The following is a 19,834-nucleotide window of genomic DNA, read 5'->3' as shown; positions in this document are numbered from 1 at the left end:
TACAACTGTAGTATTGTAGGCTACTTAATCAGCGTAGGAATGACTTGATTAAATTGTTTATTCTTTTACACAAGCTAGGCCACACAGGAGTTGGTTCTGTTCCGCATGTGGCCCACGGGCCGCCATTTGAAGAGGCCTTATTTACAGCATCATAATGCTGATAGTTCTTCATGTTTTGTTCATGTTGTTTGAAAGCTGCACATTTAGAGTGCACAAAATAGGGGAAATTGGAATTTTTAGGACACTTCTGCTTCACACAAACCTTGCTGTAGTCCATGTCCAAGCAAATGAAGCTATTTTATCATCCCAAAGCGCAGTTAAACACGAGCAAACCGGGATCTTTGACAGGTTTTGCTTCTCAGGTATTTGTGTAGATATATGTTCTTTTAAGAGTCGCTGGAGTCTTTTGAGATTGCAATTAATTTAGAATTTTTCTTTAAAAAAAAAAAAAAAAAAAAAAAAAAATCATTCTGATGCTTAAAATCCCAAAGAAAGTAAGAAAAAAAATTAAAAAAAAAAAAAATGGCTGAAAGACTAGATGTGGAGTCAGTGACCAGAAAGCAGCTTATTATTGTTCTTGAAGTGACTGTAACCCAGGAAAAGTAGCCAAGGAGGATAAAGGACAGGAATGGAGAGAATTGGGAAGTGAAGGTTGCAGGAGGGGGGGTGCGACGACCGGCAGGTTCTCCTATGATAAAATATTGATACTGCTGACTTTGATTCCGCTATAGGTACTTTTGATCAAGATCTGTCACGGCAGATTATTCTGTCAGACTATTATTCCTCAGGTGTATCGCTGGTCTTCTCGCTTTCGAAAAATGCCATCCACTCTCCTCCAGCTTTGATCAAATGTGTAGACTTTGAAGAAGAACTTATAGAGATCAATGATGTGTATATACAGGCAGGCAGATACTGTAGGCCTGTAACTCAATAAGTTGCAGCCAGCTCTGGATGAGCGCCAGCGCTGGAGCTTTTGCAGATCGTCAGTTGTTGACTTTTATTTATCACAACTGCCGCTGCTGTAATTGATGACTGAATCAACACAGTCTGGAACAAGCAACCGCTGACTTCTTTGCTTTTTCAGCTGAGCAGCAATCGTGTCTCTTCTCCCCTTGCACTCATCTGAAATTCAAATCCAATACTTCCAAGAGAGAAAGGAAAAAAAAAAAAAAAGCCAGTTTTCTTTCTTTAAAGAGACCACTTTCATTAACAAAAACTCAGGGCATTGTTCATGCCATAAATCCTGAGGCTGTAGTCTGTGTGTTCACATCTTTTTGTGCATTTGTAGCATATCCCAATGCATCTCTGCACGCTTCTCTGCCCCTTTTATTCACTAAAAAAGACTAAAGTGCTCTTTTTTTTTTTTTTTTTTTGTTCCTCTGTTTGGAGTGGAAAGTATCCAGGGCTGTGTCCCTGAGTAATGGAGCAGAGAGCCATCTGTCTGTCTGGCCAGCCATCCTTCCGCATCCCCAGATCCTACCAGTGTGTCTCACCTGCTAATGAGAAGCTAGCAGGTACTCTGCCGCAGCCTTTAAAATGGATGACTTCCCTGCGCAGCAGAGGCTGCCGCAAACACTTGGCTCCCCCCGTACTCTTCCTCTGTGTCCCCTTTTTTCTTGTTCAACCCTGCTCGCAGCAGGCTAACGCTCAAATCTGACTACTTTTTTTTCCATTTTGTTTTTTAAATTTAAGGCGATAACCACATGGGCATTATCTGCGGCGGAAGCTAGCAGGGCTATAATCCCCACTCTGTTTTCTTCCTTCCTAAATAAAACAGAGTTCGGCTTGAACCTGAAATTGTCTCTTCATTGTTTACCCTACAGCTGGAGGAATGCAGTACTTATATTCCCCCCCCCCTTCTTGGTAACCTGTGTTGTGTAACACAGAAATAATGGCCCACCCCAGACATGCTATACGTTTGAAATACAAAGCAGCGATGCAAAGAAGCGGCTTTGCTAATGATTGCCTTAATTGAATAAATATGTGGAATCTGCTACACAAAACGAAGCAATGACTATTATCAGGTTGATAACCAATAATTAGTTAAAAAAAAAAAAAAAATGTGCTCATTAAGCGGCTCCAGCAGAGAAGCTGAGCTCAATATAGCCCTCCAGAATCTCCTCCCCTCACCCACCAGGGTCCTGCTGCTTTTAGTCTCCCTCACATTTTCCCCCTACTTTTCTACGCACGATTCTGCTTTTCATTCATGTTCTGTTTTTTTTTAATCACTTTCCATCCCCTCACTCAGGCCTGCTCGCCCCCACCCCAACGTCTCTTAGCCTCCGTTCTCCATCTTTGAGTGGCAATCGCTATGATTTTTCATCTGTCCACACACCGAGACGCCCTGTTTATTTATGTACGGGGCACGCCACTCTCTGCCTCCCTCCTCTCTCCCGGTCTTTCTCTCCGTGGAAGATTAACCATCCCCTCTACATCTCTACTCATCTATCATCCTAATGGGGGCTACAAGAGGAAAAAAAACAATAATTTGCAGAGGGAGAAGCAGCCACAGAAGGGCAAGGGAAGCGTCTGGAATGCCACAGTCGATCAACTTCCAGACTGTCCTTGGTTTAATTTACGTGGCGCTGATGGCGTAGGACCAGAGCTCATCCTAACCGTCATCTGCAACGATTACCTTGCAATGTGGACGTAAAAAGAGACGAAACAAGCACCTAAATAATTATCTTAACCCTATAAATCCCAAAATTGAGAAGTCTATTTTTTTGGTCTAAAGTCTTTTAACAAAATGTTTAAAAAAACAAACAAAAGTTTTGTATATTTGTAAATATAAAGATTGCATTGTTACTGTACTCCACCAGGGGGCAGAAGACAAGTATCAGATACTGGATTTTAAGCCAAGTTTTTACCATAAAATGATGCAGAAAGTCTCAAATATGATGCAAAGAGCATTAGAGGAGTTGAATATGCAAAACTCATGACTCGTCTCTCCTGACTTTCTTGTTTGAATTTTCACTATATTTTCCTGGCCTCTTATGACTGCTACGCCTTGCTAAAGCAAACTGGAGCAGGAGCAGCAACGTGTGTGCAGAATGACAGTTCACGGTCTCCTCTGATTATTCTTTGAACAAACTGAATCCCCTTCACAAATGCTGCAACAAAGGTAAGACATTATTAGGCTTTATGCAAATTAGCCGCAGCTCCAAAAGCAGTTGATCCCCGTTATATCCCCCGGTGGTTAATTTGAATGCATAACCAGTATTTGTTTCCTTTTTGTCGACACCATCTGTCCTTGTTTGATAAATTACATCATCTCCCTTCAGTTTTTCTGAGCAATGCATCTTTACTTTGAGCTCGGATGATCCGGCCACTCGTGAGCGCCATTATCTTGTCTTTGGAGCAGTGATTTTGTGAAGTACCGCCGCAAAATGCCGACTCATTTTTGTGTGGTAGTAGATGCGTCTCACTATGTTATGTTTATTTCATGAAAATCTATAATGATCCTTCCTTCCATGGCCTTAATCGTCCTCTCAACCAGCCTCCCTCCCCCCCGTCGATAGAAGCCAACCGCGGGAGGCTCCTGGTAACCACATGCTATCACAGCTCGGCCTTCCAGCCTCCAACCGCGACACGCTTACACTCATCCACTCCACAGGGGAAGTGTTGAGCCTCGCTCTCTGATGTGACAGCACAAACACAGAAACATTCACCCTCCAGTATACTGGCAGCACTGCTTCTAACCCCTCCATCCGCTCCCAGTTTCACATTCCTCTCTTTTTCCCCTGCTCCTCCCACTACAGTTTCCTCCTCAGTCAGTTCTCCCTCAAGCTCGTCATCCTGCTGCTGTCTTCTTTGTTGCTGTTTATTTGTCTGTGTAACTCTCTCTTCCTCCCTTATCCTCCTGTCAATATTAGTCTTTGTTCATCTGCATCTCTGATTCTCTCACTTCTGGGCTGTGTCGGCACACGCTGTGTAAAGCCAGGTGTGACTCTGATGATGCTACACTACACACATTAAGATTTTGAGCTCATTCCTCACACTGGGATTAGTATTTACAATTGCTCAGGCAATAAATTCATACCATTTGGTCTGTTTCTACAGCATTCTGTGAGGGGGAAAAAAAAGAAATATGAGAAGTCAGCCTGACATTCTCTAAAACTTTTAAAGGAGGAAGCAACACTTTCTTCCTCCCACTGCTTCACAAAAAGAAGTCGACTTCATAATTCTGCCATTGCATGATATGCTGTGACCAGAGGCTGTTATGAGCTTAGTTGATTGGTACAAAGACTTTTTTGTCTTTGAACAAAAGATGTCAGTAATAGATCTGCTGATCTGCTATAACATAATGAGCAGTAGCCTCGGTCGGTGACCTGGGTATAGGCAAAGAGTATCTTAGGGTATCTGTAACCAGGACACAAGCGATATATTCTTTTGGACCATTTTGTTGTGGGTTGGGATCTCTCTAGATTAGGTTTACTTCCCAAAGATGCTATTAGATCCCACCTTACTAGAATCTATGGAGTTTGTGGACTGACCGAGGACTTTCAACTCATGCTCTTTGAGGCATTTCTAAACATCTTCTTCCTGAAGGGGCTTGGCTGTTACTGTGTCAGAGTGCTGAAACCGTATGTGGCATATGCTCAGTTGATTTATTCTTGGTGAATTCAAGGGGCAAGCTGACTATTTTGCGCCATACTGCTATGGGATTGTATGTGCATATACGTACAGAGCATTCATTTGCTTTGGAAGCAGGGTAGAGTGAAAGTTTGGAGGCTGCGCACGTACTCAGAAAAATTTCACAGCTACTGCAGCTGCCATCAGAGAGCTGACGATTACCCCCACCTATCATCTCAGGTTTTAAAACACTGACATGACAGTAAGAAGTACTGGTAGTCTTTCTCTTCTCTAAATGGTGTGTTTATGTTACAACAGGCATCTTTGTTGAATGTAAGTCAAATAATTCAGAAAGGTTGACAATTGGAAGGTAACCAAAATATCAACTATGTGCAGCATTTGTGAGTACATACCGGTTCATTTTAACAGACCTGCGATCTGTTAAGACCAGTCTTCAGTGAACAAGCAACTCCTAGCTGCTTTTACTATTCTTTGCTTGTTTGCTTGCAAAGCCAGTGCCCCCTAGTGGCAGATTATTTTTCTGCATCTTAGATGATCTAAATCAGTGATCACGACTTCTGGTCCTCAAGGCCCACCACCCTGCAGGTATTGGATGTTTTCCTGCTGCAACAACTCTGCCATTGAGCCATCCGTTTGAGCCAGGTATGCTGAAGCAGGGAAACATCCAATACATGCAGGGTGCTGGGCCTTGAGGACCAAAGTTGGGGATACATGATCTAAATGTTTATGTAAAATAATAATATAAAGTAATACTGATAATTTCATCAGTTGTAAGAAAAATGAAGTACACTGGAGCTTTGAGTTACTATATCAGCAGTTAATTGAACAAAACCATAAACACTGCATGGCAACCACCTTTAAATGGCCCTGGGAAAGAATAAGGAGGCTGATGATTGTGACTGAATAAATTTGAGTAACAGTAGTCATGAGGGAACTGGACGAAACTGTCACACAACTGGGTCTTTTTTTCCTCCTCTCAGCCCTGAGGACACAACTGGCCTCCCTTTAGAGGAGGCTTAAAAGGAAAACAACCTCCAAAAGAGTGAAACTAGCACTGCGTTGTGGTGGGTGTCGTTTGACCAGTCAGCCAGGCGAAGGCCCGCCTGTCTCCCACTGTGGAGAACAGGTACCTTGAACTAGTTTTTCCAAAGCTGAGTCGGAGATTTAATGCAATATAAAGCCTCTGGGCCCTTTTAGCAATTTGGAGTCAACACACAAATACGCCTACGCTCAACTGGAGAGACTTTCCATCCCTGCCCCTTCATGTGCAAATGCACTGAATGGAGGTGTGTAAGAATCTGCTTGTGTGTGTGTGTGTTCGGTTTCCCCGACTGAATCCTTCCCACAACTCCATCTTTCCCTTTTCTGATCTTGAGCAACACATCGCCGGCCAGATACAGCACAGAAAAACAGTGTTTTTGTGTGAGTGTCGTCTTTAATAGCTGTCCATTTAAAACTAAATCTTCCAACGTGGTTCCCACCCACGCTGTGTGTGGGGGGGTGAAGCACGCAAGTAATTTAACACACGATCATTCAGTAAAGTGAGGAGCTTTAATGCCTTGCAGACTGTCAAATCTTTTTCTTTGTGGGGGAAGGTTACATCAAGTAAAAGTTCGTGATGAGGCAGTCACATGGTCACCATATGGCAAGGCTGCAGCATCAAGCTTTTCTCCAGATGCCACAGATGTGATGTTGACTCTTACAGTAGCAGACAGCGTTGCTCTTGACACTGAGTGATTGGCAGTTTTTCCAGCTGTTGGTTGGATAAGGAGGCTGTGAAGGCTCTGTGTGTTTTTTTTTGCTGACATCAGCTCTGACATCTGTTGCTTTGCTAAAATGCTGAAAATTCTCAAAAACCACTGAGAAATATAAACGGATTATATCTTTTAGAGGGAAAAATAAAGTTCAATTTTGGCAGTTTAGCTGTTCAATAGGGGTATTTAATAAATGACAGAGTGTAAGCAATCCAAGCCATTCTGCAAGCGAAGATTGTTGTGACTCAAGTCTGATAACTTCATCCTGATGCAGCCATTGTAGAATTTGTTAGTTTTGAAGAGCTTTGGCAAAAATGTTGCATGTCCGACTTGCTCTGCACCTTAAATAACGCTGACCATCATTCTGAAAATTGAGGGTGAAGGCAAACAGTTAGCTTCACCATCAAACAGAGTATGTGGATGGGAGCTGAAGCCAGATAAATAAAAAGCAGTGGTCCCTGAGCTACATGGCCTGAGGCTATTGCATTGCTAGCAGGCAAACAGCCACCCGGCTGCCCCAGCAGGACAGGAATATATCAGGCAGCCTATTGGATACCTGACAGCTGATTTAGCTTCCCCTTAATGAGCAGAGGGCTCTGCTGCAGAAACCCCACAATCTGTTACATAACATCACAGACAGCATGCACAATAAGAAGCAGGCTGCTGAGGCTGCTAGGATCTCAGCAAATCAATACCTGCTACATTCAGTACAGAATAAGAACTTAAAGTCTGTATATTGTGAAAGACTTCAGAGATTATACATTAGTGTGGCTGCGGTGTACAAAAGTAATACACATACATGAACTTTGGGCCTATATTTGCAAATTTTTCAAACCCCTAAAATGTGTCTTGGAAGGATTTTTAAGGAGTAATGTATGTCAGCTGGTAGAATTCAGTTTACAGCAAATAAAGTGACATGAAGGAGCCAAATACAGCAATTATACTTTATTCATTAGACTATTGATAGAATCAATATGCCATACTTTAAGTGTGCTAGAAATTATTGCAATACTGCAATGAGATATGGAAAAAACTTTATTTTTGTATTTCTTCTATGAAGATCAAAGGCAACAATGTGTTAGCTAAACACTGTTGGTGGCAATCAACCATTCTGTTTTTTATTGAAGATATAAATGTACATTTTGAAAGTCATAGATTAATAGTTTAATATTCAAAGAACATTTCACCTGTAACAGCTGAAAACTTAACACACAAACAGGGAAACATGGTTGCTAACCATTATGTAGCTGCGGCGCTAAAATTCCAAAAGCCAATAAATTTATCTTACATAAGATTGTTTTTTAAGTAAAGCAAATTTAGAAATGTGTGTAGAAAGGTCTTCAGTGTTAAGACGATGGTTGCCTAAATATGTTTAAATGCTTGAACATATTTAGCTCAGTTAGCCCTCTAACTGTGTATCTGACAGCTAGCTAGCTAGCTGTTCTGCTTGGATCACGGAGAGCTTCTGGATGCCAGAATTGGGCCATCTACAAAAACTGTGAAGAAACAATGAGTCTGATAAGAGCTGCAGACAGAATAGTCTCAAAGTGACCCATATGTACAGAATACACGATGTAACGTAACATGTATAATACTGCTTGTTTAATATAATATTTTTTTGTCCATTAATTTCATTCCATCTCGCTGCGTCCCGCCTCCTCTGGCTCAGAATTGTGATGTCCGTGTCATTTCATAGCGTAAAATTTACCCATAACATGTTTGGCTAGGGGGTTGAAAAGTCTGAATGGGTTAGTTGGGTCCAAAGATTTGATGGGTAATGTATTCTGATTACTTTATCTATCCTCATTGCTTTATCTGCGAAAAGAAGCGACTGTTGTATGTGGTGTGAAAAACTCAGTGCAAAAGTTATATATGCTTTACTCATACAATTGTTCATCAACAGTGTTGATATGAATTAAATTACATTTTAATTACTTTTAAATTACCTTTCTTACATAATGCAACACCAAAACACTGGTTTCAGCTCCACAAAGACAAATCATTAAGTTATTCTTTCCATGAAAACTTTAGAGTTTTACTTCCTGGAAAATAAGTAAACACATCAATGATTCATCCTGCAGTATTTCTTTGTCTAATATGAAACTATTTCTTAAGTTTTGTATTAAAGGAGAGAGTATGAAAGCTGAGCAGAGTCCAGTGAGAGGGGGAACAGATGAGGCTTTTTTGTTTCACATTTCATGGGAACTTAAACAGCCCTGCACTTTTCGGTGACAGATGAGCTCTGTGGCCACTGCCCATCAGACATCTAGAGTTTCCTCAGGTTCTTACATAGATTACCCTGCAAAATCCAAGATGGCTACGACCAAAAGAAGGGCAAAAATGCAATAAAGAACTGCGCACAAGCCCAAATAAAGTACAATACTGATGATAATGTTACCATAGTATTACCAAACTTAACCTTTAATACTTGAATAAAGCTATAATAAGATGGCCAGTATGGTCCAATGAAAGGACACTTCTTTTGTTGGTGTGTATGAAGATGTAGTTATCTCAAATAGCATTTACATTCTAGGCAGCATTGTAAGATCCTACAACTGACCTGGTTTCACTTCATTTATTCTTTTATTTACATAGTAATATATATTGCTGGACCTTCTAAGGAACACTTAAAAGGATTGCACATCAGTTTTAAGAGTATTTGTGCTCTCTCATTAATGCAAACATCACAGAAGAGAAATAAAGCAACTCTGTAGCACAAAACGGAAAATAAAGCAGAACAGTGTTACTGAAAAACACATTCTGACCTTAGCAAAAACTTGCTTGGAAGTATATATGTTCTGACAACACAGACGTCAGAGGGGACCCTCAGGATTCCAGCCTGTCATCACAGCCAAGCCAGGAGGGGCAGGGGTCCAAGTTATTCTAGGCTAAGCCAATAAGGGAAGTAGGGTCACAGTTCACTGTGTACACCCCTCTGCTTTAGTACTGGCTGACAGGCCACAGGAGTCTGGAAGTCCATGATGTACTGGCATTTGCTGGGCTCCTTCACTGATCGCAAGGCTGTCTCCGTTCCGCATGTCAGAGTGACCTAGAAAAGCACAAAGAAGGAAAAGTTGAGGTGGCGTGGAGGGAGAAAAGAGCCATTGTTAACCCAAGTCAGGTGGCAGTTTTTATCTCACAAAGGGAGATGATTGAAGACGCTCATTTATGTGATTTCACAAACCATTGTTTTTTTCTAGCTTCTGTTAAGTGAAAATAAATGAGTAACTTATACAGAAGAAATCAAGACTTAAATCCATTGAGCGAGATTTCCACGCCTGCAGCTAGACAACATGTGGACCACAGCGTAGCGGTGCTTATGGGACACTGTGGAATAATGGGACGTCACTGTTGTCATTCCACATGCGAAAAGGACAAGAGCAGGATGTGATTACTGCTGTCGTGACTTTAATAGGTGACACTGGCACACGCTACAAGGGACTAGAGGGGAAAAGCAACTTATTCTACTTCTAGGTGGTTTCCATGGCAACCCCCTCACATCATACTGCACCCCGAACAGACAATCCCCGTGGTGAACAAAAGCACCTGGAGAGGCATTGAGACAGGAACTTGACAGGTATTATTGTGCTGATGTTTCTGGCTGGTAATTTGGTTTTTGTCCCATTCTCGGATTAAAATAGACTCTTTAGTTATGTCACCTCATGTTGTTGCTGCACTGTGTGATATTAAGTGTTCTGCTTGGTGAGACTAAGTGTTTTCATTGTGTGTGTATTTTGAGTTTTAAGTTTGGTAAATATACTTTATGCACATATACAGCTATTCTGTGAAGAAGTATAATTTGTCTTTATGCAAATTTTAAATAAATACAATAAAAACTTATTTAAAAAAGAAATGTTTAAAAAAAAAAAATTTAGATAGAAATCACACTCTGTACTTAAACATTGCAAAATAAAACTTGTTCAAAACAGGAAACCTGGTGTATGGAGGAGGTGGCTGTTTGTTTGGCTGGGAGGGTCAAATGAAAGATCATTTCAAGTTTCAGAAAAGAAGACAAGAAACCAGAATTTAAGGTATTTCAGAATAGAAAACCAGTTTATACTGGGTTGTGAAATACTGTTAGAAGGAAGCTGGATTTTTTCAGGTTTGCATGAGAGCATCCATCTTGCAAATCTGCAAACTTTGCCAAAGATAGTTGGAAGTCTGTTTAACCCCTGTTTTGTCTGATTGGTTGAAGTTTTATGACTTTGCAGATGTTTCCATGAATCAAACTTTATTGCAAATAAAATGCTGCATTGCTTCTTCAGAGTCAAATAAAAAAGTTATGAGTGGGAAAGAATGATGATCAGAGCTAAAAACCTGTGGTCCAAAAACTTATTGAAGCATAATGTAAGATGTAGAGTTGCTCTTCACATGTCCCAAACATCTATAGTTCAGCATCCACACAGTCTGCATGAGGGAAATACGCAATATTTGAATTTTGCAATAACGATGGGACTTGTAATGTAGAAATAAATCTCTTATATATGCAGCTAATCTCAGGTGTATTAGTGAGGGTTGGGTTCAGCTTCTACACATGTACATGCTAGTTAGCTGTAGAACAATCCCATAAGTCCTTCCTCCTAGCAGCACACAAGTTTGTCTTTAAGTCCAAATATGTCAGCCATATTGGATTTGGAATCTTTTGTCAGCCTTAAAGCCTTTACACATCATGAACGATGCAAATAAATGACACAAAATTATTGAAAAAATTGATAACTTTGTCTAAACCCACAAGGTTTGATGTGAAATTATAAAGATTCTGAAACAAACTCCCAAGTTGTGCTAAGAACCTGCGAAAGTTAAGTTGTTTTGTTTGTTTAGTCCAGGAGGTGAAGCTGGACCACGACCTCTTCAGGACATACTTTAAATGTCGATGAGACAATTTGAGGATCTGCGTCAGCAGCTTGTTTCTAGATCGAAGAAGCAGCGAGAAATAAGACAAGACGTTCGGCCATGGTGGTACAAAGTGTACAAGTGACACTTGCTGTGAACACGCCTTCCCCAGTTGGTCGATTTTATCTGTCGGTAGTTAATATTAAGTAAAAATCTACCTCTGAGTCTTGCCACTGATGTGAACGTTCCTACTTACTTGACACTGCTTTATCAAAAAATATTGCTGTCCAAATTATTCAAAGGAAATACTCAGAGCAGGTGTGTAATGGTGTTTTGTCTGCGTATATTAACATGCCTGTTGCATAATGTGGCTTATTACTTGGTTAAACTCACACAGCATGCTGCTGCATGAAAGCTGGGGTAGGTAATGTTGGGGACCTACCAAAATTTGAAGGTGTCACCCTGTCTTGGCTCCTCCCCCTCTGGTTGTGCTCCTTGCGTGATCCAAGGTTTTTTTATTCACAGCTTTTTTTCACCAATGATTTTCTCAGCTGTTTAGCAAAAGGAGGTAAATAAACCGAGCTGGGTCGGAGAAATCCTTCACTACGTCGTATTTTCATCCCGACACGCTATTTATATGCACGGTGTGGCTATCAGGTATGTGCTGCAGGAGGGGAAAGAGGGGAGCCAGGAGAAGAAGCTCACAAAATATAAGAAATGAACAACTTCAAATCGGCCCGAACGTTTTGATTGGTCAGAGATTTTACCGATTTACAGTAAACTGAGGAGTCTAATTATACTTCTTATTGTTCATGATTACAAAATGTATAGACTACTATCAGGATGTGGAAAGACTTAAACCAGATTTAAAAAAAAAAAAAAAAAAAAAGTCTCTCTACAAGATTACCAACCCCGGCTTTAAGGTGTAGATTAATAATAAAAGGAAAAAAACAAAACAAAACAAAACCAAAGAAAGCCAAGCGTAAAAGTCCAGTCCCTTATAATACACTGTATTGTAGTGGACTGGGGGGGAATTCTATCCCAATGATATTCCCTCATTCAGTGCTTTAATGGTGACTTCATAAGGGTTCTTAGATAAATGCTAAATCTCTTAGAACAAATATGAATTAATTAGCAACCATGTTCCATGTTGACCCCAACCATGCCATTAAAATAATATACTGTATAACTGTACTCTCACTGTGGCAGTCATGGCTCAGCATCTTCCTGTGAATATACTCACACTTGTGTATCAACTCAATCCAACCTGTGAAACAAGCCACTCGGTGTAGCCCCATTGACTGGTTGGACTTTCAGTCTCACCAAACATAAACTCTGGGATTATTCCTGACGGAGAAATGCCAAAAAAACATAAAAACACGGTCAATACATCTGCAATATGGCAGCTTGATTTAAAGATAAAGCTGAGTGTTGGTTCAAGGCCCATTTGATGACCTGACTTCACAAAAACATGGCTGTGCCTACAACGTGTGAAGCTTAACCTCTGAGCGATTAGACCTGCAGCTGCAGATGTGGTCGCAGCAGCCAGACTTACAGAACTGATTTAGTTTAAAATAAACAAAAACTGTAAATGTATTTCATTTTTAAAAAAATTAAACAGCTGAGTTCACCCATTCCCCACAGACTCATAAGATTAAGTGCACGCTGCCTGAACCTGGATTACCAGCAGTGAAACAATAAACCACTGGTCCCTGCTCAAGTATGAAGAGAGGAGTGTGTTTCGCTGCGGTTTGACAGAGAACTGGCCAAAGAAGAGTTTCGGCATTTCAAATGTAATGAGTGTCGACTTCTGCCGGGACTTCATTTATGCTCCCTGCACACGGTTAGTAGTGGGGGGGGGGGGGGGGGGGGGGGGGGGGGGGGGGGGTTGGGCTGGGGTTTCTATCAAAGGGATTTAATTTAGTCATTTCAAAGGGGTCCCTGGACTGCAAGGGTACATACATTTACAAATGACGTTTATTGGACTCGGATTTGAAGAGGAGGCCAGGCAAAGAAAATGAGACGTTTAAATATGCTCCATTTTTAATTGAGCAAATTCTCACAAAAAATGTAAATGGATCTCATAAAAGTGACTTAGAGAGTAGAGGGGGAGGGGGGAAGGGGGGAGGAAATGTAGACGAGGAAGAGAGATCAGCGCAGGAATCCAAACGGAGCAACCAGAAGTGGTCTGACAAAGCAAGGGGGAAGCAGGATGATTTCAGCCGCTTTGTTTGGTTTTTCACAAGTCCAAGTGGATCTGAGAACTGATTGACTGATTGTTGAAATCCACAAGTAGAGGATGAGATGCGGAGAGGAAAGAAAAGGCTTCAAATTGTTGTGATCAAAGTGGAAAGAGGAGCTTCGGTTTTCCAAAATTCTGCCTCTAATTTGTGCACTTATCTCAGACACGATCATTTTCAAAGTGGAATTACAATTTGACTAAATTCACTAGTTGGAAAACTGCTGCTTGCAGATTCATGGCTTCATTCTATGTTTTCCTTATTAAATCCAGCAGTTGACCAGTTTTTATATTCTCCCTTAATGAGAACATATTGTGGTTTTGGTGATTTCCTTTTACTTCAGTTTAACTTCAGGTAGCTTCTCTCCGACGCCACCGCCGATGCTGTTTCAACCATTGAACAGTTTCTTATATATTCCTTCTTGTTTACATCACAATAGAACAAACAACAAAATGAATAAATAATGAGCATCAGCCTCACACTCATTTTCTAGCAATCAGCTGATCAATCTGCAGACTGGTTTCAGAAGGTGTGAGGAGGTTCTGCAGGAATTGTGGGAAGAATAATGTTTTTAATACAAAAAGAAAAAGGAAATAAAATCTGCGGCTGAGCCGCTGTATTTGGACGGGGAATTTCTATTGTTTGTTTGTCCTCCCGTCTGTCAGGTAGCAGGTATATCTGGCCTGTGTTTTTGTGCTTGTTCATTTTTGTCAGCTCGTCAGGGCAGATGGGTTTCCTTCCTTCCCGTGTTTAATCCTACAGGAAGTGTCTTTCGTGGGGGAAAAAAAAAAAAAAAAAAAAAGGAAATTCTTCCTTAATGCCCTGCCCTGAGGACAGGAAACAGAAGATATGATGATACTTTACTTTGTGTTTGACCTGACTGGCTGACTTCTGTTGGAAACTGCAACTTATTTTCAAATCAGAAAATAAAGAGGATTCTTCTGAATCAATTAGATTAAAAACACATTGGTATTAGTTAAAAAACAGTCTTCTGTTTTGGCAAGAAACTAATTTATTTCTGTTGTAATTTGAGCTACTTGACATTTCTACCGGAGTGCAGGTCTATGGGTTTCATTTTTATTCAAAAAACAATTTACTTATCTCTGGTTATCGCAGTGTGTGTAGATACACTATAAACCAGTAAAACCATCTAAATATTTGGGTTAACTCCAAAGAAGTCAAGTCTGGCAACTAACCAATTACATCTTGATTTTGTTTCCATGGATACATATTGCTGCCAGCGTAGATACCCCCTAGCTGACCATGTCCTGAGGTTGTCATAAAAGCACAAATAGTTAGGAAGCAAATGCAAATCCTGCTGAACTGGATAAACTGCACATGCTAGCAGCAGTTTGGAGCCCCTTTTGTCTTCATAACTGCCTTCATTTCTCAGAGATTTTTGCTCCATATTGACATAAAAGCCTCACACGGCAGCTGCAGATTTGTCGGCTGCACATATGATGAGGATCTCCTGTAACACCACATCTCAAAGCTGCGCTCAGATAACCTGTTAGTGTGATTGTTTTTAATGCATGTTTGTTCGTGCCAGACATTACAAACCTCATTTAGAGCTTCATATAGTCCCTTTTGTAAAAAAAAACAAAAAAAACAAAAAACATTGACAATGATGGCATGACAGGGTTATGTAATCACACTACCAACTTTTTACTTGATATAATCACAGCTCCTTCTGCAACTCTGAGAATGTTTGGTAGTACTTACAGTAGTACTGCGTGAACCTCCTTGCCAGCACGGTTCTCCATTCTCATACACCATCTGACTGTACTGGTTCTTTGGTGGTCCTGCCCACATCCCCCAATTTCTGAAATTGAAAATAAAAATAAACTCAGAACATATTTGAACTCTTTTTATACTTTCATAAAGTGCTTGTGGAAGCAAAGTTCCTGTTTGCCGAAGTGTGTGTGTGTGTTTTTTTTTTTTTTTTTTTTTAAGAAGAGCGGAGACAAAATGAGCTCAAAAACCTTTATTTTTATTTTTGGATGCCGCTCTGTTGGCTAACTAAAAATCACTTTTCTCTGAGCAAAAATAAAAAGCTGGCAAGATGGCCAGCCTGGCAGTGGCCCTTCTCTGGCGCTCTCTCGTCCTTTTCTGCTCAAACAATGGAGGGGAAATATTAATTACCATTTTGTCCGAGTTAATACTGTGTGCAACAACACACAGGGGAAGAAGAAGAAAAGAAAAAAGCGGTGATGCTCGTCTCAGATGACTGAGCCTGTGCCTGCCCAGTGCCAGCTAATTACATTCTCGCCACACATTTCAAGGAGAGTTAGGAAAACCAAAGCAAACCAGGGCGCCGGTGGACGCTGTCCAACACGGCATCAACAGATGCCATTTCATTATGCTTTCTAACTTCCTCTGATCTTTCTGCAGAGCTTCAGCAGCTTCTTTTAGGCGCCGTCAACTGCTGCCGTGCTGCCGCTAAGTATTGATTTTCGTAAAACATGGTAATCCTGTTAGGAGGTGGGGATCTTTTCTGCATCGGGTGTATGGTCGACTGAAGATTTTACAGGAATGTGTCTTGCTCTGATCTCTTGCCCTACATTGGCTAGCAGCTACTTTCTATCTGCAACACTGAAGACTGAGCATAAATAATGAAATCAATCTTTGTCTCACTTTCTGCAGACCTTTTATTCTGTGCTTTTCCAGACTCCTGTTATTCATTCTCTACAAAGAGCTGTAAAAAAAAAAAAAAACCCATAAATTCAAAGTATTTTTTTTCTGTTAATTTGCTTAAGTGCCTTACACAACACTGCCAATCCCGTCACAAGTATGCAACACTTGATCAATGCGCCTACACTGACCTTTCTTAGGGGGATTGAGGTTCCAAGATCTGCTGTTCGTTGAGAGCTTTTTGCATTATGAAAGTTAAATTACTATATTTCATAACCTTATTTTATGCTATTAATTGATCTCATTAGGATATTATAGTGATGGCCTGATACTGAGTCAAAGTAATTCATATTAGCTAATGACCCAAATTAGCTATCTTGTGTTAATGAATATTTTTCCAGTATTTTTCATCTTGGGTGTCACATTACATGTTGTTTGGTTTTACTTGTTGCATTTGAGCTTTATCTAACAAGCTAAGATTTCTCTCCATATTTCTTAGACCAGCGTTTTCCTCTCATATGACCTCAATAAGGGCCAACGTGGAGTCTTCTTTCATTTCAAAAAGCAATCCCCTGCTTTTACAGACACACAGCTATCTTCAGGTCCCCCGGTGTGACTTTTGTGCTGTTCATGATGTGCATGGCTTATTTAAGATGCCTGAACAGGTCACTCAGAGGTGAATTGCTCACACAAGTGGAAGCTGGCTGGACCAGAGTGTCTCGCTTTTTTCCTTTGAGCCTGTTTGATTGGGTTTTAGCACTCTGTTAGCACCAGGGGGCCCTCAAATGGATTGCTGTCAGGGCAAGCGGAAACGGCAAGCGGAAAAAAGTGACAGTGCTCCGGCTCTTGCTGCTAGTTGACCAGCGATCCCTTGTGCATCACCCCCATGCCTCCTCATCCATCGCAACCCCCTTCTGCTGACATGCACGCACATCCTTCCCCTCACCTCACCTTCGTTGGCTTTCTTTCGTAATCTCCATTCTCGCTCTTTCGGTCCCTGCTGTGCCCCAAGAGACGGCACAAGCTCTGTCAATTAGGCTTGAGTTATCGCCGAGATGTGGCCGAAAATGCTCCAGACATTCGGACTCACAGGAGTCACGAGATGGAATCTTATTGACAGGTTATTCCCGGTAATAATACCTACTTGCGCTCGGTATTGGCAGGCCATTTTTTAAAAGTCACTCCACTGTTATCACCAGGATTGTGCACAGTTAGTTATTTATACCTGTTGAAAAAAAACGAAAAATACAATATGTGGGACCTTGCTGTTTAATTTCATGCCAGCAGGGTGTGCAAACATTATTATGCTAACCTGACCTTGTGGCAACAATATAGCCAAGCTAGGCTCTGCAAAATGGACCCCCTGGGTTCGGTGACAACTTCATTTTCTCATCCAATTTGTCACACTTTGGCTTTAAGCTGCAGCCATGATACAAATCACGCTCGCCTGCAGTTGCAGCAGCGGGGCTGGTTTCTCCAAATAATTTGTATCTTCTAACTGAAACCTGTTTGCCTGCTCAGTGAAACCGATTACTATTCAAATCGCTGGTATGGACACATTTCTCCTTTCAGAGAAATAGAAAGACTGAACAGAAAATTCAGACGGTAAACAGATCAACGCTGCCAGGGGGGACAATGAATGCGAGATCTGTAGAAATCCATCTCCGACCTCACGGAAGAAAAGGGAGGGGCCGCGATCGCAGACTTCCTTTTAATGATTAATGACAGAAAATATTGAAGTCATGATCCTTTTCGGGCTTAAAATGCTGGGAATCTTATCTGCTGATGTCTGGGTGAGGATTCATTCAGTTGTCTGGGCCCCTTTAATACCATAAAATGCACCCTCCATCAAAGATAAACCTGTAATAGCGGCATATCAAGCCAGCTAAACCCATTATCCATACATTGTGGGGGAGATAGTGGGCCTGGGAGAACACAGACATACCTCTAACTGCACACATTAAGGAGCCAATCTCATTTAATTTTCCCTCTAAATTACTCAGGTGTGATTTCTATTGACATGCACTATAGGAGATGGAGTTGTGATTTAATTATGTCCAGTACCAAAAAAAACAAAAAAAAAAAAACAACACACCACTTAAAGTTTTAACTCTTTGATATCTTTAAAATTAACTGCGGGACAGAACAAATTCTTACATTTAAGAATAGTTTTTCTTACTATCAAAGCACCGATATTGCTAGACTCATTTTTCAAGATCTAATCCTCATGAAGGGTAATTAGCATATAAAAAAAAAAAAAAAAAAAAAGCTGATTAGCTCATCTTTCTTCTTCTGATAATGGCTTGAGCTGATATAAGCTCATCTTACTTCTTTAAAACGATGTGGTCGCCAGTGATTCCGTTTTAAACCTCATCGCAGTGCTAATCCATACGCCTCGAGTGATAAATCCTGAAGATCCAGTGCTAATCTCGCTCAACGCTGCGAGGACAGTTGCCCCCTCTGATATAGCCACGAATCAACTTTTCAGAGGCAATTACGGTTTGGAGAACTAGACTCTGATGCTCAAAATACCACGCAGAAAAAAGTGAATTTTCGCTTGCCTTGTTGTGTAGTATTGTAGATGTGTGTGTTTGTTTCAAGACTCCGGGCTTTCAGAGAAATCTGATGAACATAACAGGGAACAGACTATAATAGTCCTCATTTGCCTTTAGTAACCTTTCATATGTCTGAGAAACTGATGTAAATACCGTTAAGGCACATACAACAGATGGTCTGTATGTATGAAACTTGTTTGCATGAACAATAATTACACACAAAGGAAATTAGATCTACATAATAACTTTATATTCTTTCACATGAGGAAAAAATGCAGTCTGCATGCAGGAAACTGGGGCTATGTACCAAATATGAATACTTAATGACTGTTTACTATATTTGAATTTAGCATTAAGCCCTGCAAGCAGTAAAGTAGGGGTGTGCAAAGGGAATAAAAACAAAACAAAACAGAATAATCCATTTGGACGTTTGAAAAACTCATCTGTCCAGATTCTTTGTTGGTTTGTCAAATTTAAATTTCTGAACACTTCTTTCTTACTTGGTTACTGCTGATGTACAGTTTGACAGAGATGCTGCTTCTCCCAAAGTCTCATACTGAAGTTAGACATACATACAGCTTATGTAACTAAACAAACATGTAAAATAAAGATATCCAGTCGTGATAGTTCAGGGACCAGCGGCATGAAAAAGCAGTGGTATAGTATACATTAGGGGTGGGAAAATCTAATAGAAAAATCAAATATCGGGATTTTTCGCTTCACAATTTTAAAATAGATTTTTTTTTTTTAAAAGTTTATTTTTTTTAATGAATAAAAATAAACTATTATAAAATTGTTGTCATTTTTATTGTTTATTGATCTTTTTACTTATCGTCTTGGGCATTATAGCAGCAGAATGATGGTCTGGCCACTGGGTCGTTTTTTTCCCTGATTAAAATCAAGAAAAATAGGTTAAAAAAAAAAAAAGTTGTACATTTGTTTATCTCTCTCTCTTATCCCCACCCCCCTCAAATAACAGTGATGTATCATTAACATGTATGTCTCCTGTCTCAGCAAGTCTCCTTGTAGCAGTAGCAGTTCCTGTTGTCTGTTTGTCCTTTTCTCCTCCACCACGGTAGAGGCAGATGGCTGCCTGTCCTGAGCCAGGTTCTACCAGAGGTTTCCTTCCTGTTAAAAGGGATTTTCTTCCTTCCCACTGTCGCCAGTGTGCTTGCTCAGGATGGGAGATTGAATTGGACCCTCCAACTCAATCTGTTGGTTTCCTTAT

At 40.6% G+C, this 19,834-nt stretch overlaps 1 protein-coding gene across 2 annotated transcripts in view; it reads right to left on the bottom strand.

Annotated features, from left to right (window-relative positions):
- Positions 1 to 7,580: 7,580 nt before the first annotated feature.
- LOC306768853 (glucosidase 2 subunit beta-like) overlaps positions 7,581 to 19,834 on the bottom strand; it is a 143,038-nt gene continuing 130,784 nt past the window's right edge. The window contains exons 14-16 of one of the 2 annotated variants that reach the window (XR_013771667.1): positions 15,143 to 15,242; positions 12,424 to 12,527; positions 9,260 to 9,396 (exon numbers count right to left, since the gene is read on the bottom strand). Coding sequence is in view for 1 of the 2 variants with exons in the window: in XM_079257312.1 (XP_079113438.1) it covers positions 9,259 to 9,396; positions 15,143 to 15,242 (238 nt within the window). In the remaining variant the exon portion in view is untranslated. Of the gene's footprint in view, positions 9,397 to 12,423; positions 12,528 to 15,142; positions 15,243 to 19,834 lie in introns of both variants that reach the window. The other variant, XM_079257312.1, reaches the window with a different exon arrangement.

Source organism: Telmatherina bonti (genome assembly GCF_933228915.1).
Source record: "Telmatherina bonti genome assembly, chromosome: 18".
NCBI lineage: Eukaryota > Metazoa > Chordata > Actinopteri > Atheriniformes > Telmatherinidae > Telmatherina > Telmatherina bonti.
This window is presented reverse-complemented; position numbering and strand designations above follow the sequence as displayed.